Source organism: Cottoperca gobio, chromosome 6 (genome assembly GCF_900634415.1).
Source record: "Cottoperca gobio chromosome 6, fCotGob3.1, whole genome shotgun sequence".
Lineage (NCBI taxonomy): Eukaryota > Metazoa > Chordata > Actinopteri > Perciformes > Bovichtidae > Cottoperca > Cottoperca gobio.
In genome coordinates, this window is record NC_041360.1 from 9,511,698 (window position 1) to 9,538,451 (window position 26,754).

The following is a 26,754-nucleotide window of genomic DNA, read 5'->3' on the forward strand; positions in this document are numbered from 1 at the left end:
TTTAACAGTAAAAAGCCTGTTTAATTGCAGAATATATTGACAGTACAGTACAGCAATAAAAACACTGCCATATTGCTCATATTTTACATGACTTACACAGCTGCTGCTCAGCTTATCAAACAAAAACAGTAATACGGTACTTGTACAGTAATGATGAGAAACACAACATACAGACAGGCTCACAGAGCACTTCGCCCATCACTTTCCATTGAAAGGTGGCCTTTGTTAATTAAGAAATGCACAATATTATAATAATCATAAGAGCAAGAAGAACAAAGACACAGAGCGATCGAGCCCTACAGCAGTGACGTCCTCATCACCGGGGGCAAAAACAAACAAACTGGGCTGAAACAACTGGTCACACAGGGAGCAGCGATGCACAGCCACGAAGCCCACAGACAAAAACAAAAGAGAAGAATAAAAACCAAAATAATATGGATTACTTTGTACGTACGCAATACATACATGACATAAAATGACTTGACATTGTCCACTCGTTACTCTGTGAACTGGCCTTCATTCACCACATTACATCCTCATTATTACTTGTACCTCAGATCATGTATCACATGAGTGCTGTTGCATTTCCCTACAAAACTTCAGTTTGTAAATAAGGGCAGCAAGGCTGCTTCTTCACAGCCTTCTTCTCCGACCGCTACCGCAGAAACCTGGGAGCTGACCTGTCGTCAGTCACTGCCTTGCGGAGCCTCACCCCCCGGCGTATAGACACCAGCATATCCTTGTCCTCCTGGGTTGTAGAGGACGGCTCCTGCGTCGCACACTGAGCCGGATCCCCTGGCAGTGGGCTGTGGAAAGAGAAGTGCCCCTCACCAAGGGCGTGGGCGCTGGCTGCCAGCTCCCCTATCTTTTCCACCAGGCTGTGGCGGTTGGCAGCGAGCAGAGGGTCCTCATCAGCGCTTTGGGCGGCCATGCTGAGGGCCTGCTGGGCGTAAACGGTCCTGTCCGCCCCCCCTCCTCCTCCTCCTCTTCCTCCTCCTCCACAGCCCCAGGCTGTGTCAGGGAGGCTCATCCTCTTTGGAGAAGCCCTCATGTAGTCACTAGCAGTTGGGTCATCACCGTACAGAAACTCTTCACTGCCCGCACGATGCTGTGATGGGCTTGCATACCCCGGTGAATCTGGCACTGTGGGGGTCTTAACTGGCACTATGGGGGGCCGGATGGGAATGGGGCCAGATGTGGATGGCGTGCGTCTCACGCCAGTTTTAGAGGATGGAGTCCGGCGAATGGTGGCCGTCCCCGAGGTGATGGCTCCGGAGCTGCTCCCTGCACCGTTTGGAGTGCCCTGCAGGGTCTTACCTGCAGGCAGACCTGCGGTGCTGGCAGGCCTCTTGGTTTGGATCATGCGGCGGTAGCTCTGAGCGATGTTACTGTGGCGTGGGATGGTGGAGGACTTGTCAAAGTCTGCTCGTCCTTCGCTGTCAGCATCCCCATTGAGAGAGTAGCACTCATAATCAGAACCTAGAAGTGATAGTGAGTCATGAGTATCTATTTTCCCATGAATAATAATAATAATAATAATAATAATAATAATAATAATAACAAGAGGAGTTATTTTGCAGCTTTATTATATAATAACTTGTCGCATGCAGTAATCACATTAGCACTGAAGGCAAATAGTACAGCACTTTCCAAATGACACAAGTGTGTTTCAGAAATCTGTTACACATTTCCACCAAAGTCACATGAAAAGAAAACAAGGAAATTCTGAAATCCCGTGCTGTATATCGATACCATGTGTAGGCCTGTCACAGTAGCTACTTTCATTGGACGATTTAGTGTCCCAGAAAGAATAGCGATGAACGATATTATTGTCACTTTAAAAACATTTCATGTCATTAACATCATGATAATATAAGTACACCCTTTCAAAGAGCAACAAACGTTTAATTCTTAAGAACATTCAGATATTAAATGTGAAAAGATATTCTATAATATATCTGCACAGCGGCCAAACCTTATGTCAAGGAAAAAAACGTTTAAGCGTCACGTTGGCTAAAATGTTTGCTGACATTTTGTATGTAAACAAACACACATGTAAACATAACGGGCAATATTGAGCACCGCAAAAAATGATCACGATCAAGTCCGTATATCGTAAGATAAGTGGATAAAGTAAAAAGTTATCAAAGTCATGTCCATATATCATACGATAAGCTGATAGCGTAAAAAAGATCAAGGTCTTCCATATATCATACAATAAGTCAATAAAGTAATTATCGTGACAGGCCTAACCATGTGTGCTTTATCCTGAAGGACTGTTCAGGGCGAGTGTTACCTTGTGAGGGTATGGTGTCTTCGGAGCAGGAGGGGGTGTTGGTCTGGGTGCTGTAGCCGCTGGAATACTGCAGAGAGTCCCTGCTGCTCTTTTGCTGCTCCATACTCAAGCCTCTGGTCAGAACCATAGCTAGAGTACTGGCTGCTGGAGAGAGCAGCTCGCCATGCTGACACACGCACAAGATTAGCACACATTTACATATGCAGTTCCCCACATTACAATTCTAGAGTCATGCAAATGCATGTACTGACATTTAAATTTTTAATCCACAAGGACTTCTTACCTTGGCTGCAATGGTTCCTGGGCCAATTCTCCCTCTGTGTGGATCATCTGGTTGCATCCCTGAATACCCCAGCGGACTGGGCGGAGCTTCCAGTTCTCTCATCTTATCCATAGACTCCCTTCTACGCTGCAAAGTGCTGGCCAATGATGGCTCGCAGGATTTGGCCCAGTCCTGCAGCATCAGACGGAACAATGAAGCCCGTCCTAAAACTTTGCGTCTCTCCAGTGTTTGCCACCCAACAGTCGTGCAAGTCAGTTAGACACAGAAGCTGCCGATTTGGCTTATGAACTGGTTAGATGCCGATGTAGATATGGGCAGACTGCATCAAGCTATGTGAATGTTGTTAAATGATAGAGCCGTCTCAGTTTTGCAGAGATTGCAAAACTGAGCTTGATGAGCAACAGCAAAATGGGGACTGTGAGGTTAATCTTTACGCTCATTAATGTGCATGAAGGCAATACAACACAAGAAGCAAAGAAGCGACAAAGTTTTAAAAAGGAAAAAGAAAACCAAAAAAGTAAAATTGCAAATGAAAACAAACCTTCCAGCTAGGAATCTTTGATGTGGGTGAGGGAGTGTTGGATCCAGGGGAGTGGTTAAATGTGGGGGACGCAGGAAGTATGACAGACATAGGCCTGATGGTGCCAGTGTGAGAGAAAGCAGGGCGGAAGGTACCGAAGGATGAGCATGAGCCAAACTGCGGAACGGACAGACAAGTCTGAGTCAGAGTGCTCAACATCCATGAATAGTCCACGTCAAACCGCACTGTGGCTGTCAGGAAGAGCCCACAGGCTTTAAGCTATAGATAACAATGAGTGAAATGCACAGCATATTGCGTGTGAGTGTAGGCCTGTGAGTGTGTGTGTGTCCAATAAAGCAAGTAGATTGGTGAGATGCATGCAGTACTAACCGCCGTGGGAGAGTTGCACTCGCTGACAGACTGGCAGGTTTCTGAAGCCTCAGAGGAGGCTGAGCTTGTTGATTTCTGGGAAAGTGAAGATGGAGTAAAAAAAACAAGTGGAGGGGGAAGAGGAAACGGAGAGAAAAAGGTAGGCGGGAGAGATGAGAGATACACAGGAAGAGGGTGAGATTTGGAGAACGGTGTTGATGAGCTTTAGGAGGAGGGAGGTATTTTGGCCTCCGAGGGGATGTATAGACCATAGCCTAGATCGAAAATAAAGTAGCCTGTACGATTATCTATTCAGAAAAGAACATTGCATCAGCTGGTGAGGCTGCTGAGTGTATTCTGTACACTACACTCGGTTCAGACCGCGAGAGTCGGAAAAACTTCTTATCAGCCCGGTGGGACAAAAATTCAACATTTGCAACAGAAAAAGCTCTGTTGCAGCAAAAATCGAAAAGCTCCGTTTGGATTTGGTGGTCAAAACATCGAGCTCTTATTGAGACGTATGGGCTTTTGTCTGGAATGTAACATGACCAGATTGAGGGTGCCCAATGGAAAAGGATTGTGTTTAAAAGAGAGAATTGTAGTAGATCTACTGTGACAAGAAAGCGGTGTTGTTTCTGAGGAATGTAGAGCGAACAAGTCAGATTTGTTACTGGTTTTGCTACCATAAAATCCCTTAGTTCCTCCAGATGGAAGAATAAACTTCAGTGTTATTGCAGAGATTGCTACCTGGCTGGTGATGTCAGAGGGCATAGGTGACGGAGGCTTGGAGTGGGTGTTGGCGTCCTGTGACACAAAGCCGGAGTCGTGGGAGGAGACGCTGCTGAGCCGATGTGCTCCTGCAGAGGGCATCTGGAGGATGCTGTTGACAAGATATCACGTCAGTATAGAACTATATATGGAGGGTTTACGATGATCCAATGAAAACAAATCAAACAAGGAACAAAAGTCATATTCATTTCTTTTTATGCATGCATATATGTATGCATGGCTTAGGGGTCGCTGATAGCGGCAGATTTGTGATTGATTTTGAATGTAACTAGGTGTGCATTTGATATTAGTCTCCCTGCAGCCAGCAGAAACTAATGTGAACGGCTGTCATGGCTGCTATCAGTTTGTGTAAGTAATGATCAGGTCCAACCATGGTCAGGCCCACAAGCGATGATTGGTTGTTTCTACTTCATTTAGGCATGGATAATGCATGCAACAACAAAAAAAGCTCTCTTGAGAAAACTATTGTACTATTCAGTACTCGCAGGTCTATGCTGCTCTCCGAGGGACAAAACTAAACTGCGACACACCTCTTCACTTTGTTGATTTCATAGAAAATACAGGTCACAATTAAAAAAGCAAACATATAAATGTATTTTAATACGTGTTTTTTTACATTTAATTATGACACAGTAAATGCATACATTAATGGAAATACATGTTACAAAAAAAATTATTTTACTTTTTTCCCTCGTTTGATTTGTGCATCGCAACTCTTCCATAACACATACAGTATAAATGTAAAAGAGGATTGCAATAAAGATTCTAGCATTTCTTCCACCTTTATTTTGTTCTGAAACTTGTTATGGAAAGATTTATGTGTAGACCAGGGCAGAAGAGGAGAGAAAGCTAAATGAAAGATTAATCACACATGAGCCAGTGTTGTGAGAAAATTCTAAATGATGCCATTCTTCTAATCAAAGAGCATTCAAAAGTGATCCCTTCTTTGATTTTGCTTTCCCTCGGAACAGTAACAGCTGTCTTCACACTTTGTGTCTCCTGCTCTGTCATCCTCACTCAGCTTTGCTTCTCTTTGTTACCCACGCATTTGAAAATGTGCAACTTATGCGTCTCACCTTCCCTCTGTACTGCTCTCCCACACTTCCTCCCCCTCTCCCTCTGGAATATATCTGAAGTTATCACTTCTTCTTAATCTTCGTCCTCTGGGATGAGGCTTGTGGCAGAATGCCAAATTAAATATGAGAAATTAAATAACTATAAATGATTCATTACTGACACCGTCCTTATACTCCCTTTCTCTCTCTCATCTGTGTCTTTTAAGAAGTACTGAGCGAGCTTGTTTTTCTTCCATTCTGCTACCCAGTGTTTTCTCTTGATCATAAATCAGAAACCCTTTTGCATTTACAAGAAATCACAATTTTCTTTAAAGATTTCTGCATATATATTACTGAGAATCCTCCAACACCGACGATGGTGCTTTCAACTGAATCATGACATGCTTTTAACGGGTAAACTGAAACATCTACATCGGTCAAGCTGAGTACAAGGTTGTTTCGCCACCTTCCACTAGGGAGATCTTTTCGTGAACTAGTCTTATTATACCCTAGATTAGAAAAATGTACCTGCTGCTGAGATTAAGTTTGTCTATCACTAACTTTTAAATCTCTTCTTAAAACCTTTTTTTAAAGCTTTGATCTCTGTGTCAAATTGTTTTTTATTGCAATTTATTTACCTATATTGTATTTTACTATTATTGTTGTATTCCATTGTTTCTAGTTGTGAAGCACTTTGGAACATTGTTAAGAAAAGTGCTATAATAAATATTATTATTATTATTATTATTATTATCCCAAAAAGATGAACACAAACTGATTTAAAAAGCTACATTTACAATGCAATTGAACATATAATAAGCCGTTGCATTGTGAATACAGATGGAATACTAAAAATAACTGCTGTGTTAGTTAGTACAAATATCAGTGAGGTTTTGTAAGGACTGTAACATTAAAGCAGGTGACTTGTGATAACAAGGCTTGATGTCCCTTTAACTCAACATTACAAGGGTTTATATGTAAAGAACAGATCCTTTCTTGACCTAAAAAGCCCCTTTGACCCACATTTAGAGATAAATTGTTAAACTATCACCATTAGACTTACAGATATGTAAACGTTTGGTTCTCGTCTAGGCTCATGGCTGTCAGGCTGTAATGTTTCACAGCTTTAGTGTTAATCTGGCTGTAAGAAGCTTGAGAACTGCAAATCTGCCAGGAGCAAGAGCTAAGAAGCTGGCAAGATACGCCATGTACTGCATGTCGACGGTCACTGATAGTCTGGCTGGGTGGTGAGGCAGGGGTCACCTGCTCGTGTATTCATAACCATTCATATTTAATTCCTCTGCTAGTGTGTTAATTAGTGAGTGTAAATCAAGAATGTGCATGGATGTTTACTCAAAACAGCTCAGATCCAGTATGAATAAAATCCACCATTAGCAAATCATCTGACATAAGGGAAAAAGACACGCTCAACAGAGAACAAGTGTGTGTGTGTGTGTGTGTGTGTGTGTGTGTGTGTGTGTGTGTGTGTGTGTGTGTGTGTGTGTGTGTGTGTGTGTGTGTGTGTGTGTGTTTATAGGATATACCTGCACATGCTGCTCTTCCTGGAGCCGGTGCTACTGGGGGAGGAAGGAGGGGTCTGGTAGGGCCAGCTATAGTCGGAGCCTTTCAGGTCCCGGATCACCTGCAGTGACACATAATCATTTGGTGATGATACAGTGGCAACGATAAGAGTTTACTTTTCAGAGAAAGCTATAACATTTCCTTAAACAGCTGGGCACTTTTAAGCAAATGTTACTGAATCACAAGTCACATAAAAGTGTACGTGTTGGGGACTATTCTCACTAGCGGATTGAGCCACACATATTGTGCTCTAAGGCAGAAGTTCTCAATGGTTTTCCAGCCAAGGACCACTTACAAGATAGATAATATACCAGGGACCCCCTCATGTACGTTCCTTGGAATGAAAGCCAATGTATTTACAATTCTATAGTCTTGGTTATGTAAAAGAACAACACAAGAGAAATGTATTAGAAAGATATTATCTATTAAACATATTTGCAGAGAGAATAGTTATGGATTTCTTAGATTACATCTATGAACTATTAGATTAAAATAATAGAAAAATCAAAAATATGAATTTGAAAAAACACTGAAAGAAACTTTAGAATTTCATGATCATTTAAAAAAAATTATCTGAACTTTTGCCGGACCTCGTGGCAGAGTGCCATGTACCTCACTTTAAGAATCACTGCTCTAAGGAGTATTCAAGTCAAGGATATAAAAAATAAGTCAGGCTTTGGTTGCACAGAAAATACTTGTTTGTGGGATCAATTCATTAATGGTTGGCTTTGACCTTTTAGTTGATAATAAGAAAAATAAAGAAAATCACCAGACTTGTTTAGAAACCGTGTAGTACTATTACACAAAGAAGATTTGATTTTCATCCAAATAACGTGACCATCTGAGGATGTCAGCTGATAGGTGCACCAGTTTCAGAATCAGTAGTATTACTCCTCTGTTACCTGCTCACTGGATGGTGGCAGCTTGTGTGGGTCTTCAGTCAGCATAGTGAGGTCATCAACAATGGGCTGTAAATGTGTTATCTCTCCCAGCATGGCTATCTCTACATTCTGGAGGGGGGGGGGGGGGGACAGGATGGATCAAATTAAAAACAGCTACCACATGAATAGCAACAGCAAGCAGAGCAAAACATCTATTTACACCTACAAGGTAAAAAAAGGCTAAATGTACTCACCACCACGGGCTGCAGCAGGTTAATGAATGTACAGTAACGCCCTCTCTCTTCCAGGAGGGCTCTGCGCACCGCCTGCTTCTCTGTCTCCTCCATCAGCAGGTACATGTCACTCACATCCTGCATGGCACTGTCCAGCTGGGGACGCAGGTTACCCCGGCCTACGCAAGGCAAAGCAAAGCAACGGGTGCAGAAACACAGAGGAGGGGAGGGAGGAGGGAGGAGGGAGGAGGTAAGAGGTGAGGAGGGTTTGAGTAAAGATAGATAAGAGAGGAGAAGGAATGAAGAGAGATTGGGAAATTAAGGGGCGGGTGATAATTATGGCGAGAAGGAAGAAAAGAGTACACAGTTCAGGGAGGAGGGAAAGAGTAAAACAAATGAGAGATGATTAGAACACATAATGATAAATTGCTTGTGTACTAGAGGTCAACGCACTGACAAACATTACACTCAAATGGTTCATGGGAATGAGAGGACGATAAAAACATGTTATTGTGAACTGATGCAAAGCAACTGGTGGTGACTTGTAGGTTCTGAAGTGGACGTGATTAGACACACGGAAGTACACAGAATGTCTAAGAGTCATTCAAGACTGCAAATCACACTGGATGATGGATGAAGAAAGGCAAAAGACTAAAAGGATGCAATGAAGATGACCACGGAGACGCCACATATGTTGCCACTCTGATTGCATATTTTACACTGCCAGATAAAAAGAAACTACAAAATATCTTAGCATATTTGGTTCAATCTCAAGCAATGCACTTACTGTAACAGTCTAACAACTTATATAATACTTAATATAAGTAAGGAATACAGTAGTGACTAGATGTTATATATCTTACTGTACATATTCTCAAGTAAACAAAGTTCCCTGTCATCCACCAATCTGGATTTTGATTATGTTTTCAGACTGCTACTCCAGAACTGTCATCATCTTCCAAAGTAGATTAGGATGGTTATTGCTACAGATATTGATACAGATTTCATATTTGTTTCTTGCTATATTGTTTACAACTGCGTAGATCAGCGCTCCAATTTGTCTTTTATACTCGTCTTACCACTGTCTATATGTTTTAGACATTGCAGCTTAATTGGCTAATCTTTCAAAGCACCAGCATTTAATATGACACTGATTAAATTAAGAGTCCCATAAGGGTGACAGCTTGCCAAGTAATAGGTCCGTAAAAAACTAAGTTTAGGTCTCTGGTAGCGTTCTTAGCACTTAGTTCATCATGGAGCCAAATGTCAGCGCATGACAAAGCAACTATAATTACACAGAGGAATGAAAGATTATCTAACAGATAAGTTGCCAAACATTGCCAGTTTCTTACTCTATTAATAGGCTTTTAGAAAATGGAATTTGAAATAAATGATAAATTTGATGATGGCTGAATTCCATTCAGCTGCTTCAGTTTCATGGTCGTTAGCACATTGTGGCCCACTGACACGGCTTACACTTAGACACTTAGAACAGAGCCGTCGTTAATGTCATTAGTAACACCTGCGCTATTCCTGCCATGACCTAGGCCTATTCACTTAGGCCAATGTATTACTTATATCTTCAATGTTAGGATGTTTACAATGAGTGCATCGCTTCAAGTTCGGGTTAAGGAATAGTTCAACATTTTAGGAAATTCGCTTTCTTGCCGACAGTTAGATAAAAAGACACCACTCTCATATTTATCTCTCCTATAACGTAATATAAAGCTACATCCGTCAGACGGTTAGCTTAGCTTAGCATAGAGACTGGAAACAGGGGGAAGCAGTGAGCTGGCTAGCCAACACAGCAACATGCTGTTTTTACACTTACGCTTTTGTATGGATTCAACAAAAGCAATTCATTATGTTATATAGTGAAATTTAGAGGTGCTGGTAGGTGGATTTTATTAGTCTTGGACAGATTCAGGTTAGCTGGATCCCCCATTTCCATCCTTTGTGCTAAGCTAAGCTAAATGGCTGCTGGTAGTAGATTCATTAGCATACAGTGGAGAGTGGCATCAATCTTCTCATCCAACTCTCTGCAGGAAAGTGAATAAACGTATTTCCAAAAAGTGTCAAATAATTCCCTTTTTAAAACCAAAAATGCTAAGGTAACAGAAAGGTTTTCTTTGAGTGGCAATTTGATCTAAAAATGATTATGATGCCTTTAAAAACTATGTCATGAAGCACAGCAGACATACCTAGAAGCTCTACAGCCAGGGGAAATAGCCAGAAAGAAATAGAGGAGGGGTTGCAGGGACAGGCAGGGGGAGGAGAAACAGAAGAACAGGCAGTGTTAGCTGTATCAAATCAGGGCACATAGCATGTTTATGACCAGCCCGTACCACTGGCACACAGTAAATCCTGTATAAAGATTGGAGTTTGATTACAACCAGCAGTAGGGGCTAATGCAAGCACAGCCAGGAAAGAAGATCATTTATTTTATTTATAAGGTAGAAGCTGACAAATCATCCAAAGCTGGAAAGGAGCCTCTGAAATTGTGCCAGACATTTTGATATGGTTGAGTTGTCATTTCTGATTCTACACTCTAGATGGCGCCAGTTTGATCTGAACCATTGGTACAGACCAGGGACTAGCAGACAAGCACACTTCATCAATGTCAGCCCTAAAGTCTGACTAAAGTTGTGCAAGTTGTTTTATTGAATCATAACAGGTTCTGTGGAAAGTTGTTCTTACCTTTTCTTGCTTTTTTTTGGAGTTTTATGGTATCTAGCGACTTCCTTTTAATTTCCTGACGAGACCGCTTGTATTCTATGGAGAGCAGGTCAAAAGAAGAGGTTATCACTTTCTGTCCAAAAGTGCTCACAAAACGAGTTTTTATCATTTGTATTTACAGGTTGTTCACCTTTGGCATGGTCTTTGTCCAGCTGATTAGCTGTCTTCTTCCATTCCTCTATCCTGTCCTGGAGTGGCGTAACCAGGCCTTCCATAAGAGCACTGCAGCGATGAGGAGGCACAACATAAAGAGAGAGAGTGAGAGGCATAACAAATAGCTTTATTTCCATCCATGGCACAAAAACACTCAGTGAAGAGTGGCAGAGAGGAAGGTCAGGAGAGATGGGATGGGACCTCGGAACACAATAATCCCCTCAGGGTAAGAGAGGAGTGAAAATTGCAGTGGAGGAGAAAAAAAGTGACACTTACTTGGTGAAGTGCCGTAATTTTGCCTCAATGCTGCGGTGTCGCATACACATCCTCGTCAGAGCTGAGCCAACGTCCCTGGTGGCACCTCGGGTAAGACAAAACAAACAAATTGTCACTCACGATAAAAGAGGTTGGCATTACGAATCGCAGATAGAAAAATATGATATTTTATGGAGAAGACATCATCAAGAGAGCATTCTGAGAAGTCTAATTCTGTGCTGTCAGATTTATCAAAGTGCTTTAATTCTCCCCCCCCCCCCCCCCCCATTGGTGAGGTGTTTGCAGCTACCACCACTAGGGGGAAGAACACAGTTTGTAAAAGCAGAGCCTATAAATGTCACATTTGTTTGGGGAAAGCAAATGTGGCACAGAAAACTAAAACCAGACACTCCCCCAAGCTCCCTCTTCACAAAACATGCATTTCTCCCTTTGACACTTCCAAGATTGCGTGGGTGATTCTCACAGTGTAAATAACAGCTTGTGTGAAGCCGTTACTGTACTCTTCCTCTCCGCTGAAGTGTAATTAAATGGGGTTTTCAGCCCCTAAAGCCCAGGCTGGCCCACTGTCCCAATGATGGTTCACAGACCGGTGTAATATGTGGCAGCACTGAGCCGGTTGTAATCTGGGCCACATAGGGCTAATCTGACACACACACACACACACACACACACACACACACACACACACACACACACACACACACACACACACACAGACACACTTTTTGGAGCGCATGTGCACAGGTTCTTGTGTGTGGACAGGTGGTGTGATTTACTATCCCCCCCACCCTTTCCGAAGTTCTCACCCACTCCATCCTGGAGGAAAAAGGAGGGAACCCTGTAAGGGGATATCCCTCTATTCTTCCCTGCCTGTGCTGCCTTTCCTGTTCTCTCTGTTTCCTAAACACCAGTCATGCAGGGCGGACGGACAGGGAAAGAAACTGGCTCCAACACTGCACTGCGAAAACATGCAGAAAGAAAGAGTGATGCCCCGAATGAACCAAAAAGATACGCACGACTAATATGGTGAGCCTGAAACCAAACACTGAGTGAGGAATGCTCCGCATGGTCGTCCGGTGAGATCTGTGCTATTTTTCCAGTTTTCACAAAAAGAAACTGGGTTATCGTCTCCGGCTGACATCACATCACACTGCCAGTTCAAAGAACATTTCCCTGCACCGCTCGGCTGTCAACTTCAGTGACGGTTGCAACAGTTCAAAGACACTGAGAAACAGATCTGGACTCCATCTCGTCGGGCAGATGTAGAATAATGTGCACGTTTATGTGTTGGGGGAGCGAAAGGGAGAAGGACAGCCTTCCTGTGTCTGTACTGCTATTCTAGGTGACTGAAAGAGAGAGTGGGGGGGGTTAGAGGTGAAAGGTCATCCAGCTGTATCACACGCAATCGTTAAACCACCAGCAGAAAGTGATTGAGTTAACATATGGAACCTATAGGCTGAGCTCTTGCTATAAATAGCGAAAAGGGTGTCCATCATTAAAGGACTGGTGTTAAGTGTCTGTTGTATAACAGCCTACGTTGCGACTGGCTCAGTGCTTCATAAAGCCATATGAGAAAAGGACACGTGTGCACAGGTTATGAATCTCTCCTTTTTGACTTTCTTCTCTTAAAAGCATTACGGGAGGCGTCCACAGCTGCAAATCAGCTCTTGCAGAATGAAGGAGAGAGAGAGAAGGGAGTAATGTGGGCTCTTTTATCTGTATAACAGACCTTCCCAATGTCACCGTCAGCCAGCGAGAGCCCCCAACCCCCACTCTCCTGTCCCATCCACACCTGCCAATTTCTCTTCCTCTTCCTCTCCTCCTCCCCCTCCCAGAGAGAGGGGGGGGGGGGGGGGGGATCAGCTGACAGCTACATCCTGGGGAGCTCCAGTGGCTTCCTGCCCATGTCCGAGATCCCTGCTGGCCTCTGGCCTCGGCCGGATGGACAGGGCTGTACTGATTCACTCCCACAGCACCCTGCATGCACACACAGGCATGTGACAGACTTATACAAACTGGGAGGATTGTTCGGATTAAAAAATCAAAAATAAATAAATAAAAGAATATCCATCCAAAGATCCATCCCTGAAGAGAGATCCCTGTTGTGCAGCCTTATCTTCTAAAATAATTGTGTTCCCATACAACGAAACAGCATCGTCAAATAAGTTTTGAAGGAAACTTTTTTATTTATTTTACGTACCACAAACACAGTTCCAATCCAAGTCCACGTGGGGTGGATGAGTGATTAAAGCGAACACAGGACTTTCTCCCAGTGTGTAACCAAAAGTCAACGTTGACATATTTCAATTTACATCAATAACTTAAATATCGTAACAAATGTATTAATTTTTGGCCAAACCATGATTTATTTTCTAAATCTAACCAAGTTCAGTTGTATGGGAATGTAATTTTGTAGGAGACAGGGTTGTCCTCTGTTGCTCTTCCTGAGGTTTCTTCCTATTTTCCCCATTTAACTTTTATAGCTTTGTTTTGTGGAGGTTTTCCCTTAGAGGCAATTTCGTGATTTGTGATTTTGGGCTTTAAATATAGAATATACTCGACTATCTCCCCATCTAAAACCTACTGATAGTTGACTTTGCAGCAGCTTGAAACGTGGCTAAAAGTGCGTAAGAGCTGGGAAAGTGATTATTTAGCAGACCTGGACCCCTGGGGCTTCGAGGGAAGCATATACCCACACATGCATGAATGAAGCAAAACACAGACCAGGCTGGATGAGAGTTATTATGCAACGCAGCCACATGTCTTAAGACATTGAGCAAACAACTGAACAGCACAGTATTGTGTAGTTCATTAGAACAGCGCTGCCGTAAATGTCACCAAAGCTAATGGCACCTGGTTCCAGATCTGCTATGTACGTTGAGGAGTACGTCGGATTGTTGGTGGGAAGGTAAAGCCCCCACTGGGTTTTAAGCTCCAGTATCCAGGAGCAGCGCAGTGTGGTCCGAGTGTTTAGTGAGTGGTTCCATCCAGAGCTCTGGTTCTGATTACCTCCCCTGATCCCTCAGGGTAGGAGGAGCATTTTAATAGTGTTGCTTTATAGGGGGCTCTCCTGCCAGGAGCCAGGAACTAAACTACCACAAGTCTCACTCCCTGATGTCTTCAACATGGTAGCTTGAAGCTCAACTATCTCTCCCTTTCAGCATCTAGAGCCTGCTACTTGGCTCATGTTTCATTTGCACTCGAGATTACCGAGCTGGAGCGATATTCTGCTGTCGTTAGATTTGTGCGTTCTCAAGCCAAATCCAGTCCTCCTGGCTGGAGTGGGCGCCTCACCTCTTTCTCTGCTTCCTCTGTCAATAAAGCATGTTTATGTGGGCTGTAGAGCGAAAAGGTACAGAACATCCTCACAGTTTCATTCCCAGGAATATGATTTTTTTTTGCTAAGCTCTCATACAGTCTGCGCTTAGCAAAAGGAAATTCCATCATTCGTGAGACAATAGTTATTCCTCACGTTGGCACCTTGGCCGCGGAGCTGACTGCAGCTGGCATAGACCTTTATAAGCCTCCTGCCTTTTCTCTCCCTCGCGCCTTTTAAGTGGTACAGAATGTGAACTGGCAGGGACACAGCGGGGGCCAATGATGGATGAAAAGGGCTGTGGGATGAGAAGGGAAGAGGGGGGGAGGATGAAAGAGGGCACACACCGCTGAGGTGCCGGCTGTGCTCGGCCAGTCGGGGGGCAGAGGAAATGTTGGCTGGCTGCTGCAGGTGCAACAGGCGCTGCTGCCAGGGCAAAATCTCCCACATTAGGCCCAGTAAATATACAATTGATAATTGGTTCATGTAATGTTTTCCAACGTCTTCAAGAATCTTTGTGTGTTAATCTTCTTAAAAAGGAACCGAAAACGGTGCAAAAATGTTTTTGTCTGTGGAAAAAAAAAGAGAATGAGGAATTGCTTTGATTTCTTCAGCTTCACTGCTCTCGTTGAGTTACAAAGTAGAGCAAATATGCAGCTGAGATTTCTGAATTCAAAAACTATCATACATACACATCATCAAATATTTGCTTCAAAGCGCAGCTGGAGTCCTGGCGGTGCATCTCAGTGGGAGAATTATAAAAAAATAAAAGTAGTTTCCCGTGCTTCTGATGGAGGGAAGAGAGAGCAGATAAAAGAGCCGTGTGGACATCAATTGCGGTACAAAAATGCAGTACTGTACGCCTGCAACAAGAGACTTATAGATCTAACTGAAGTTAAATAAATTGTGGATGACAGGCACAGACAGTGTGCGAGTCTTTTGAGAAACTCTCCCAATCTCTCTGATCTAAAATCTGAGTATATTCAAGTTCTTTAGAGACCGACTTGAAATAATAAGAATTTCACACGATTCTTTGTTAATGATTGTAACACAAAGTAAACGCCTGTTTCTCTTAGTTTTATGAAAATGTTTCATCTGCTGACAGATTGGGGTGAAAAGTGTGGGGGGGGGAAAGTAGGCCATCATTGCTTGTATTGATGGTCTTCAGTGAGACAGAAACAAAGACACAGACCCCACTGCTGTTTATGTAAAAATAATAAATACTCATATTTTATATTAAAAACCTTTGATGAAAGATATTAAATTCCGAATACAATGAAACAGAGAAAGAGGAGCAAATCCTCACATTTGAGGAGCTGTAAATAGCTCTTCAAAGAACTTTGAACATGTTTATGGCTCATGTGTGCGTCTGCAGTAGAAACCAGCACAACATTCAAAACCTTTGTGTTACTTCCTTCCATGTGGAATGTCTCTTCTTAAAAGCAATACAATACAAATGAAAGGCAGAGGAAACGACGTCAGGAACAATTGTTTTTGTCACACACACACACACACACACCATTGTTGTCTGGCCTGTGCACGCAGCAAGTTTCACCTCACAACCAGAAACACCCACAGACACGGACAGACCTCGGTGTGCCCTGATGGTGGTGTAAACATGTTCTGGAGTGCATTAGGACAGGACTGAAGAAGGAGGAGGAGGAGGAGGAGCAGCAAGGAGGAAGTGATATTTTTCTGTTGAAGGACCTGCCTGTTCAGGGACATAAATGCTGCTAAAAATAAACGCCGCCCCCAGTCCAGATGTGCTTTTCATTGGAGTTGAAAACGGGGAGACAGAGGGAGAAAACAAGAAAATGTACAGTGAGGGAAGGAGAGAAGTACTGTATCCTGCAATAAGGACACAACAGAGAGGATTCTGTTCACCTCAACTCGAGAGGAGGACACTGGAGGATCACACACACACACACACACACACACACACACACACACACACACACACACACACACACACACACACACACACACACACACACACACACACACACACACACACACACACACACACACACACACACACACACACACACACACACACACACACACACACACACACACACGCCCCAGACTTATTCAAACTCCCAATACAAACAGCCGGAGCCAGACATTGAGGCAGCAGTCTGTAGAGGCTGTCTTAATCTCAACTGAAAATATTCTGCCCACTCAATTGTTCTGCCAAAGTGTCTCATTTGCGAACAATCTTCCAAACCATGCCCACACCTCTGCTGCTGCTCATATAACATTTCATAAGCTCCACCTGTAGCCTCTGAGTCATAAGTACCCCGAGGGGAAGTTTATTATAAATACTCTCCATTCCCTCAGTGCTGAGCTTAGCGTGTGCTGGCGGAGAGAGACCAGTCGAGGCATAGGTGTCGAATATGAACTCTGTTCATGCTTTATATTTACATAATAATGATAAAACTTTTCCATGTGGGTGGTTGGACTTCAAATGTTCTTCTCTGCAGCTAAACAATTAGATCATACTGGACTCTTGTACACATCAAGTCTTCATAAGTGATTACAGATTTGCCACTAGTCACCTACATTTTAAACTATAAGTTAATCTCTCCCCCCCCCCCCCCATGCTTACTGATTCTGACCTTTCACTGCTTGTATAAAAGAACTAGAGTGGAACTGGAAGCACTGCTCAGCCAGTATCTCTATAGTAACAAAACCAGACAAGTCTACATACATGCTAGCAGCTTTGTGAGGATAATGCAGTGGTGCTTTGAGCTACATGCTAACATTGAATTTGCACGCTAACATTATCCCAACGACAACATTATTTAGCCCATATTAATGTTCATAGTCATGTTTACCATCTTAGTTTAGCGTGTTAGCATGCTAATTAGCACTAAACACAAAATACAGCCGAGGCTGATGGGAATGTCATTCGATTAGCGTTCATGTTAATCTTGAGGGGAACACAACTGCCTGTAATCAATTGCATGGTATTGCAAAGAATATTTGTTGAGATATTTGACTAATAACCGAAAATGTCGACCTCATGGTGGCACTAGAGGAAAAGTGAGGAAATGACCAAAGTCTGTAGGATTCATCCTCTGGGGATTATGAATGTCTGGACCCAAGTGATGGACCGACTGTCCAACATTGCCATCCCCAGACCCATAATGCTAGAGTGGCTAAAAGGTTGTTGGTCACAGTGTAATGGTAAAGTGGCAAAATGGTGGAAGAAAAAAATAAAAACCCCAGCATATTAAAAATAGTGACGCTGTGCTGGAAATAATCACGACACACATCATGTGATCTGACCAGGGATCCAGAACTCTCCGCTAATTTGTCCAACGGTTTCCAATTAATCACCTCTGTTGATGAAACTATGTGTCCCTTTCATTCCTTCTTTTAATGTCCTCCCTTACATTCCTCCATCAGGCTCTCTTTCTCGTGTGTTTTCCCTCCCCTCTCCAGCTCCCTTCCTTGCCGAGTTTGTGTTCAGGATGTAGCTGAACACAGTGTTCCCTCAAGCCTCATGTTTGTCTTCTTAGTTTGGTATTCACCCTCAGAATAAAAGTTATACAGAACAGAACTATTTGTTTTCTTTCCATTATTATTCCCCCCTTTTTTCGTCTGTTCCTCACATCATTGTTCCAGCCACATCACCCTTGCAGTCATTATAATAGCTGGAAAACATTAATTTGTGTGGCAACCACATTGACTTTTGAGGTTGAAGTCCATAAACTCTAAAGAGGGACATGGAGAGCTTTTCCTACAGACATGGTAGACAGCTGAGGGAGAAATGAGAGGCCCTTGTCGATACTTTATGGCTGAGGGTCGTGAAATACCTGAAGAGCCTCGCATACAATATGCAGAATGACACAGAGGACCATAATGCATCAGCTAGTGAATTCATTAAAAGAGACAGCATGTACATGTATGTCCAATCCAAAGCACTCGAAATACATAAGCTCTTGTTACGAAGTCAAAGCCACATATAAGATGCGGATCTAAGCTCCCCTGTACTAGTACAATACAGGCTCATGTCAGGCTCGAACATAAAATGTCAAGCTTGATGGATGTCAGGGCTGGTCATGTGGGTCGCACTCTCATTATTTGACATGTCCGTAAAAAAGCTGCGCTGCTGGGACAGTGCAGAGGACAGTAATCCCCTGATCTCACTGTACAACAGGCCACGGCCGCATCTCGCCCATGCCAGGCCGTCCAGATGGCCGGTAGGGATATCCGTCCCATCTGCCAACCCAGAGAAGCGCAGGGGCCAAGCAGATTACTGCTTCGCTGAGACACTGATCTACCAACATACCTCCATCCATTCTTCAACTGAGTATGGACTGAACGAGTAAGAGAAAGAGAGACAGACAGTTTGCAATGACCCAGTGGACATTATGTCTGTGTAATGGTGTGTGTGCTCGCGGGCACACGGATGTAAAGAGAGAAAGGTTTCGTCAGTGTTGATGAGCACAAACTTGCAACGCATCGCAGTCTGACCGGTGATCCCAGAGTGTGATTTTTTAAAGCTGGGGGTGGCTGATCAGGAAGGGAAGCGAAGGCAGTCTGTGTCTGTGTGTTACAGAGTGGGGCTAAGAGGATTAGCTAAACGCCTCTGCCTAGCCTGGATACCCAGAGCTGTGGAAATCCCACTGCAACCACAACCCCCAACCCATGTCAACCCACCCTCCAACTACACTCGCCTCACTCTCCAAATAATATGGAGCCTATATCTCATATCCCTGAAGGACCATTAGCCTTGAACTGCCGGCTCTTTGACCTCTATCTAATTCAACCATGTACAAAAATGGATAGAAATGAAGTCAACCATCCACAAAAACACATGTCATCCAGCCAAGCAACAACAAAACTACCAAAGACAGAGCACACTATTCTCCAGATAAGTCCGGACCTCTCGAATACATCACACAACTATTATGAACAGCACATGTGGTCTAGACAACACACTAAAAGCCATTAGGCTGAACTCAAACTAAGTCCCAGGAAAAAAAGATAGGTGTTTAAACATGTTTGTTTAAAAAGGCTACATTATATAGAATAGACTTTGTGGTTGGCAGACCTTTATTGAACCCAGGCGTGGGGCACAGACATGCCTTTAGACATGTATCCATCAGCAAAGCTTAGAGAAACAGCGCTGTCAGACACGGAGCCAAAATGCCTGACAGCCGACTCCTCCAGCTGCTTCATAAAACACAGACGCTGACGCCATGGCCATGACCATAAACTCTAAAAATGGTCAACACAGGCAAGAGGAAGCCTGAACAAGAACATGCAGACACAGAGAGGAGGTTGTATGAGGTGGAAATGGGTGTGGTGCTCTTAAATATAATACAGCTATTATGGGGTATGAATGAAAAGCTGCCCTGCCAGTAAAAGACAACAAAACACTTCAGCACAGGAAATCATGAAATCCTCTTTCATTCACCGTCCTCTAACCCTGGATCAGTCAAGAAGAACTGAATGAGGGGAAATGTTGTTTTTCTTGGCAGGGAAACGTGAACAGTCTGGAGAGAGTGTGTGTGAGAGTTGAAGAGGCGACGGTTCAAGTGTGTCAAAGGTAGATTAAAGGAAGCAGAAAAAGAACGCGATGAAACCTCCAGCTGTGCCAACAGCTGCAGCTCGTCCGCGAACACGAGAGGGGAATCGGGGTGACAGCGTTGATGGCCAACAGTTCATAGCCGAGGGCCAGCCCCCCGTGGCGCAATCAGCCCTATATGGCGGTGCAGACGCTGAGATAAACATGATTGCTGCAGGCAGACAGACCCACACACACATGAAGGGACGCAGAGAGAGGGAGAAAAACAGCCACAGAAACTTTAGAAATGGTGAGAAAGTACTCTCTATTTATCTGCCACTGTTTCCTGAACAGTCGCGAGTTAGTATAAGCAAGGGGAAAGAGTGGAACATCTGGATGCCAATATATTTTAGGATAATTACTTTCAACATTGCAGCTGCCAGAAGGGTAAATTTACCTAAACTATGTCCATAGAGCATGCAGCCTAGAGTTCAAAGGTTATCCCAATCCACTACGAGCTAGCTCCAGTAAATATCGACATTCCTCCCGTTAAATGTATTGCTGGGGTTCGGAGCACGAAAATACTAACACAGCTCCCACAGGAGAAGTGGGATTGAAATGGTGCGCTGGTTAAGAGCACATAAACACGGCACAATTAGGTTCCTTGGAATAATTGTCGAAAGAAAAACAAAGGCAACCACGAGCAAAGACGTTTTGCTCATACTGATTAATTCATTGTGTTAATTGAATATGGGCTCAACATTGGAAACATCTAAATTATTTTCTACCACAACACTCGACAAACGGAATGAGACACCGAAATGCTCTGTACACTCATTTTACAAATCAATGTCCAGTTAGCAGTTTATAGTAGTTCATTTACTGTTACTTTGTAGTTCTAAAATAACTAGGATCGCAAATTTTAAATCTTAAATCAACGAACAGTTATAGGTTGTTATCGACTCCATTAGTTGATTTAGATCGACTGATCTGTAAAACTGACTTTCTTCACAAAGAATCATGCAAAAGTACCTCTTTAAATATTGTGTTTACCAGGGATGTGCTCATAGGTTTGATGGAAATAAGTAATTCAGCATAAAAAATGTTTTTTAAAATGTACTAATCTAAAGACTACTTAGATCAAAACAACCAATTAGTCGACTAATCAATTAAGAGGGTCCAAAGTAGTGACTTGCTTATTTTGCATGACCATCAGTGAAATAAGACTGAGTCTACAGCTTCACGCTAGCGGCTGTGCGGCTGTACATCGGAACAGTGGTGCTTTCAGTTAAGTGCTCACGCTAGCATAGCAAATGAAGCGAATCGCATTAGTTTTGCATGAAATTGATCGTAAAATAATAAATTAGACAAATCAAAATGTTGCCCCTAAGGATGGCACAAAGTCAGGGTATCACCAAAGTTATTAGGATTATATGTCCTCTGCAAACTGTGGACATCTGTGAAAAACAGCAACAAACCGACATTCAAAAGAGACTATTGACACCATCAATTGTTCTCTCCACCAAATTGTTTATAGGCTTGAACATATCATGCCTTTCTGTCCATCGATTCATCAGCACCCGTCTGAAGCCTGTTTCATTAGTTCCTCTGCACTTGTTACAAAGTCCCTCATTACATAGCGCTCCCTGCATCACTCGTACAGCCTGTGGCCTGAGAAGGATGATGACATTAATCCTAAAGTTAATGTCCCTGGGAGAGGAGCAGAAGAGTGAGTGGGCGTATGAGTGACACACTTTGAGGGATTTTATGCATCCATAGCTGTAAAGCTCAATGCGCCCCTCTTTCTCATCTCTCTCTGCTCCATCTATCATCCTGCTGTTTTACCTTCTTTTACTGTAGACACTTTTCCTTTGAAGTCCTGCCCTGCCACGGTCTATATCTCGGTTTTATTGAAGAAGTCTGCCAGCTGCTATAGCGGGTTGACCCTAGTCTACCTTGCTTCATCTTGCACTCACATCGGGAATCAATTAAGGTTGATGTATCGCCATCATGGCAATAAACTGTACTGTTACTGGACAGGCTATCGGAGTAAAACTGGTGAGAATGTGTGAACACTGTTGAAGAAATGCCTCTTTAGCCACTCCAGCAGTAAATGGTCAGTAGGGGGCTGTGCTAGTGCACTCTTTAAAAGCATGTTGGCATGTGACCTGCGAGGTCAGGTGGCTGGCTAGCAGCTGTCACTCTTTGAATATCCATGTGTATATGCTTGTGTAATTGTGTTGTGTGTCATGAGCCTTTGCACGCTTGTCCATTTTTTTTGACCTACATACTGGCCAGCCTGTCTGCTGCCACTAGCAGGGTGACAAAGAGAGATCAGCAGACCTCATTAAGACCGAAGAAACAATAAGCTCAGATTTTCACTTCTGTGAGCCGCCTCCTCCCCCCCCAGAGCAGTCCCCACTTTGGCCACCTCAGAGTGGCAGAATTGCATCTTGGGGGGGAGGGGGCGCATTGCCCGTCCACTACTGGTTTTCTAAAAATATATTTGTGCAGCAAATCTATTTCTAAACAATCTTCATGTACTCATGGTATTCTCTCTATGGGGTGAATGTTGCTAGTAGGCTTACAAGAGGTTTGATGCAAAAGTTTAAAAAGAAAATGTGTCAAGGATGCTGCGCAATATAACCTTAATCACAAGATGGTTTGCACACAGAAACATCTGAGAAGTAGTCATTTGAAGTTTGGAAAAGGGCAGGCACTTTCAAAAAATACTTGGCAGGAGAATGGATCAACTATCTGTCAATCAAACTCTTGCCGAAGCCAGTCGGGGGAAGAGCGGAAACATCTTTTCCATCGAGAAAAGCCCTCGATGGAAAGCCTTTCTTTGCTCTTCTTTCGGTGAAGAAATACTCTCCAGTTCTGATATAACTGATGCTATTGCAGCATGTATGCTAACCTTTTAGGAGCCGCCATTGTTGTTTTGAATACACCTCTCTGTTGTGTAACACACACTTTAGCCACGCCTGTAGCTGCCACTAGCTCATCACAGGATGCTGATTGGTCAAGACACAAAGGCATTAATTGAAACCTGACAAGACGGATTTTTTGTGCGCTATCCGAAAATCCAGTTGCCATGTAAGGTAAGCTGCAAGCCCTAGCTCCGCCAAAATTGAAAGCACAGATAATACTGTGTTAAACTGCACAACACAAAACATTGCAGTAGTGTGCATGTGCAGCCCTCCATGAAGACGACACATCGATTTGTTAAATAAAATGGTACTGAATGCCAATGTTCTGCCTTTTTTGCACTTCTTTCAGAGTCTCAACTCCACGTTGTAAGAGCTTGTATCAATAGAAAACCCTCCCCCTTACCTCTAGAGTTGGTAGCCATGTCCGCCACCTTCTGAAAGGCATCTAAAAAGGCCACCGCTGCTAGAATCGTGGTCCTGTAAATATGAAAAGGCACATATTCAGCATGGCTGCATAAAAGGGTCTGTAAATCATCAAGGTTTTACAATTCACTGGAAGCCCTCCTCACCTGAGTTGAGAGTGCAGTTTTGTTGCCTTGGCACTGAAGTCTTCCCACACGGGGTAAGAGCTCTGATAAGAAAAAGGGAAAAGAAATGAGTCAAACAAACATCTCGGCAAGGACATTTAAGTGCACATGCATACCTTCTAGCAGACGCACACGTCACACACAACACACACAACACACAAAAGGCAATGTTATGTGTATTTTCTCCTTAATTTACACTGATAATGCGGAGCTGAAATAAGGTTGCAATAACTCAAGGCAGGTTAGAAACAGGTTGGTATATAAGCTCCGTGCTCTGACTAGTCTTTAAAAAAAGGTCAACGTAATTTTTAAATTCACACTTATGTAATAACTGTCCTTTATTATCATGAATGCCCTCTTCCCTCATTCTTTGCCGTGGGCTAATATGTTGTAATATGTGTTAATGTGAGCGGATGTCTTTTGTACATGCATGATCTGCATAAGCTCTCATATCATGATTGTTGATGTTCATCGGGGCAGGTAGTATGGCTCGTTTTTGAAAGATCTGGATTAGATTTACCCCAGGATCATCACACGCAGCCTTGAGCTGTAAGAGCAGAAGCCAAACATAAAACACATTCAAGGCTAGATCCCATTAGAGCAAGAGCTTGAGCCCTGGAGAAAGAAGAGGAAGGGCATAACCCCCATGTGCCCCTTTGATGGAGTGGAGCCAAAAGAGGCCACACATCCTGACTATATATAGTCACTTTGCAATCTGGAAAACAGTCTTGCTCTATATCACTTTTGGTATAACATCCAGTGTTTAACGCCCAGCTTCTCTCTGCCTTAGAAAGTGACTTTAAGCAGCCGTCAATCCTTTACTAAAATGTTTCCCATGATCCTCCCGGCCACTTGACTCCAACAGGTGTCTAATTAGCTTGTGTGGCCTGTGACTCCCAGGGGTACGAGGGATGCTCTGCCAAGACAGCTGAGGGAGGAGGGTGAAGGAGCGGGCAAGGAGGGCTACATGCAGAGTAGAAGTGGGAGGTCGGGATGTACATTTCTCTCTTCATCCACACCCAGCAGCTCCCAGGGAGGTGATGGGAGACAAACAGAGGAAGGAGAGAAGGAAAGGCTCTTCTTTCCATACCTTGTCATTCACTGGAGGGCGAGGTCAAAACCAGTATCCTCTGAGGTGGCAGGCAGCGTTGCTCAAGGGCATTTTTAAAAGGTGGTTTCTTTCCCACACACAGCGACTGGGAGTCACATCCCCGTTCACATCCATTGCTGACCTAATTCTTGATTGCTGATGTAATCCAGCTGAATCATTGTATTTCTTTTCCGCCCTCTACCTCCTCTTCTACCACCTCCTACTTATTTTTCCTGCAGCTTCGTCAGACAGTTATATCACCAACAGGTGCTGCTTATATCATCACATTTTGTCTGTACAGTCTATAAAATAGGCTTTTTTGTCTGAGTGCACTGTATGGTTATCATGTGGGTAATTGTATACCATACTGTAACATTGTTCACAATCAGTGAGATCAGCACAGGAAAGCCGTGCTGCTGCGTCGCTCCCGGGGGGTAAAGCTGGTCTGACAGGCTTGTGTGGCCCAGCCAGGCGGCATGAATGAGGTCAGATATCTGTCTCAGACAGTGGACATGGACACTGTGCTGACTAAGGGCTTCAGTCTCATTCATCTGTGCTGCTTATCAATACACAGACTGCCTCTTTCTAAGAGCCCCTGTCTCTCTCTCTGGCCCTGGCATGAGCACACCACAAAGGGGAAATATATGAAACCAAACCAGTGCTGACAATAGCAGAGAGCTGATTTCATTGCAGCCTGACACATGCGGGGACATAAATAGTCCGTCGAAGGCACCACGGCGCTGTGAGCCAGCGATCAATAAGAAATCTGTTAGGTGGAAAGTGGCGCCTGATGCTCGACTTGTTCACTCTTATTGACACTTAGTAGCATGAGCGCCCTACACAATGAGAAGACTGACTGGGAACTGCCACCAGGCCTGATGAATACGTTCACACTTTCCATCTGTTGTGGTGAACGACAACAGACCACCCTGGTTCAACTTCCTTGATTTGACCCCTCCCCCAACACACACAAACACACACTTGAATGTGTGTAATAGATAATAGGAAGAGTCTAATTCCTGCTTATAAAATTTATTTGAGGTGTGGAGAACTCATGTTTTAAACAAATCCATGCAGCATGAGTCGATTGAGTTACTAAGATAAGGCCTGGATCAAATGTGTATTGAGCTACTTATTGATTAAGTAGAGATTTCCTGCCACAAGGCCAAACATCAGGAAGCGCAATCAATAACCTTTCAGGCATGTTTCTGTCTCAGAGGTTGAGGGGAGATAGCCTATTTTATATCAGAGCATCCTTCGGAGTCTGACATTTATTTTAGGAAGGGGGGATAAGGGAGGAACAGTTGTTTGGGGGTCAAATGGCACCCCTGAACATTTGTACTGAGATAGCTGCACAACATTGAAATCATCTCCCAATTTATTTTGAAAGCTCTTTTCCCCTCTTTTGCTATTCATATAATTATTAACTATTTGATTCAAGTCATGATGAGGTTTGAAACCTGAACCAAACACATAAAGCCACCACCAAGTAGTTTTTAACAAAATAAATATTAGAGTTATTTATGTTAGTTAGCTGGTATTACAAACTGACACACTTGTTTACGTAGCCTACTGGTAAATATAACTAGTGCCTGACAGACCTGCTGCACATTATGCAAATAACACAAAGGGAAACATGTTTCATCTCTCAATATGTCCTGCAGCGGTGTTTCCAGTGGGGGAGGACCCGGTATATGAGACAAAGGCAGTAAAAAATATGCGACGTGCAAACCACAAAGGTCAGCTATTATCCCGGTCTACTTTAATGTATATGTATGTGTGTTACCTTCATGTCGTTCACGATGGCCTGGAATAATCCACCCAGCGCTCCACACTCCTTCTCCACCGACTCCATGGTGTCAAAAACAAACAGAAAAGCTCGCAGACAGACACAAAATTTGATTAAATATCCGCTTTCAAACCACAGACATGGAGATCTTTGTTTTGTTCATCCGCCCTTCGTTGTCCTCTCCTACAACAACGTAGCCCAGAAGCGGAGAGGATGCGAAGCTGCAAAAAGCCCACAGCCGAACAGCATGCAGAGCGCACAGACAAAAAGAAATGTGCTGCTCGATGGCACCGGGGGCTACCGCTCGCTCCTCCGCCGCTACTCGCCTCTGGGACGCACGGGAGGGATGGAG

The 26,754-nt window shown here is 43.5% G+C and overlaps 1 protein-coding gene across 4 annotated transcripts in view; it reads right to left on the reverse strand.

Annotated features, from left to right (window-relative positions):
• Positions 1 to 26,754, reverse strand: part of mtss1la (MTSS I-BAR domain containing 2a) — a 26,958-nt gene continuing 204 nt past the window's right edge. The window contains exons 1-16 of one of the 4 annotated variants that reach the window (XM_029433541.1): positions 26,400 to 26,754; positions 23,506 to 23,567; positions 23,340 to 23,413; positions 11,173 to 11,257; positions 10,874 to 10,965; positions 10,705 to 10,779; positions 10,209 to 10,217; positions 8,029 to 8,186; positions 7,796 to 7,903; positions 6,857 to 6,954; positions 4,216 to 4,348; positions 3,490 to 3,564; positions 3,121 to 3,276; positions 2,580 to 2,750; positions 2,297 to 2,462; positions 1 to 1,479 (exon numbers count right to left, since the gene is read on the reverse strand). The exon at positions 26,400 to 26,754 is cut by the window's right edge and continues 204 nt beyond it. In XM_029433541.1, the coding sequence (XP_029289401.1) occupies positions 656 to 1,479; positions 2,297 to 2,462; positions 2,580 to 2,750; positions 3,121 to 3,276; positions 3,490 to 3,564; positions 4,216 to 4,348; positions 6,857 to 6,954; positions 7,796 to 7,903; positions 8,029 to 8,186; positions 10,209 to 10,217; positions 10,705 to 10,779; positions 10,874 to 10,965; positions 11,173 to 11,257; positions 23,340 to 23,413; positions 23,506 to 23,567; positions 26,400 to 26,468 (2,355 nt within the window). In that variant the 5' untranslated portion in view covers positions 26,469 to 26,754 and the 3' untranslated portion in view covers positions 1 to 655. The remainder of the gene's footprint in view (positions 1,480 to 2,296; positions 2,463 to 2,579; positions 2,751 to 3,120; positions 3,277 to 3,489; positions 3,565 to 4,215; positions 4,349 to 6,856; positions 6,955 to 7,795; positions 7,904 to 8,028; positions 8,187 to 10,208; positions 10,218 to 10,704; positions 10,780 to 10,873; positions 10,966 to 11,172; positions 11,258 to 23,339; positions 23,414 to 23,505; positions 23,568 to 26,399) is intronic. The other 3 variants (XM_029433542.1, XM_029433544.1, XM_029433545.1) reach the window with 3 other exon arrangements.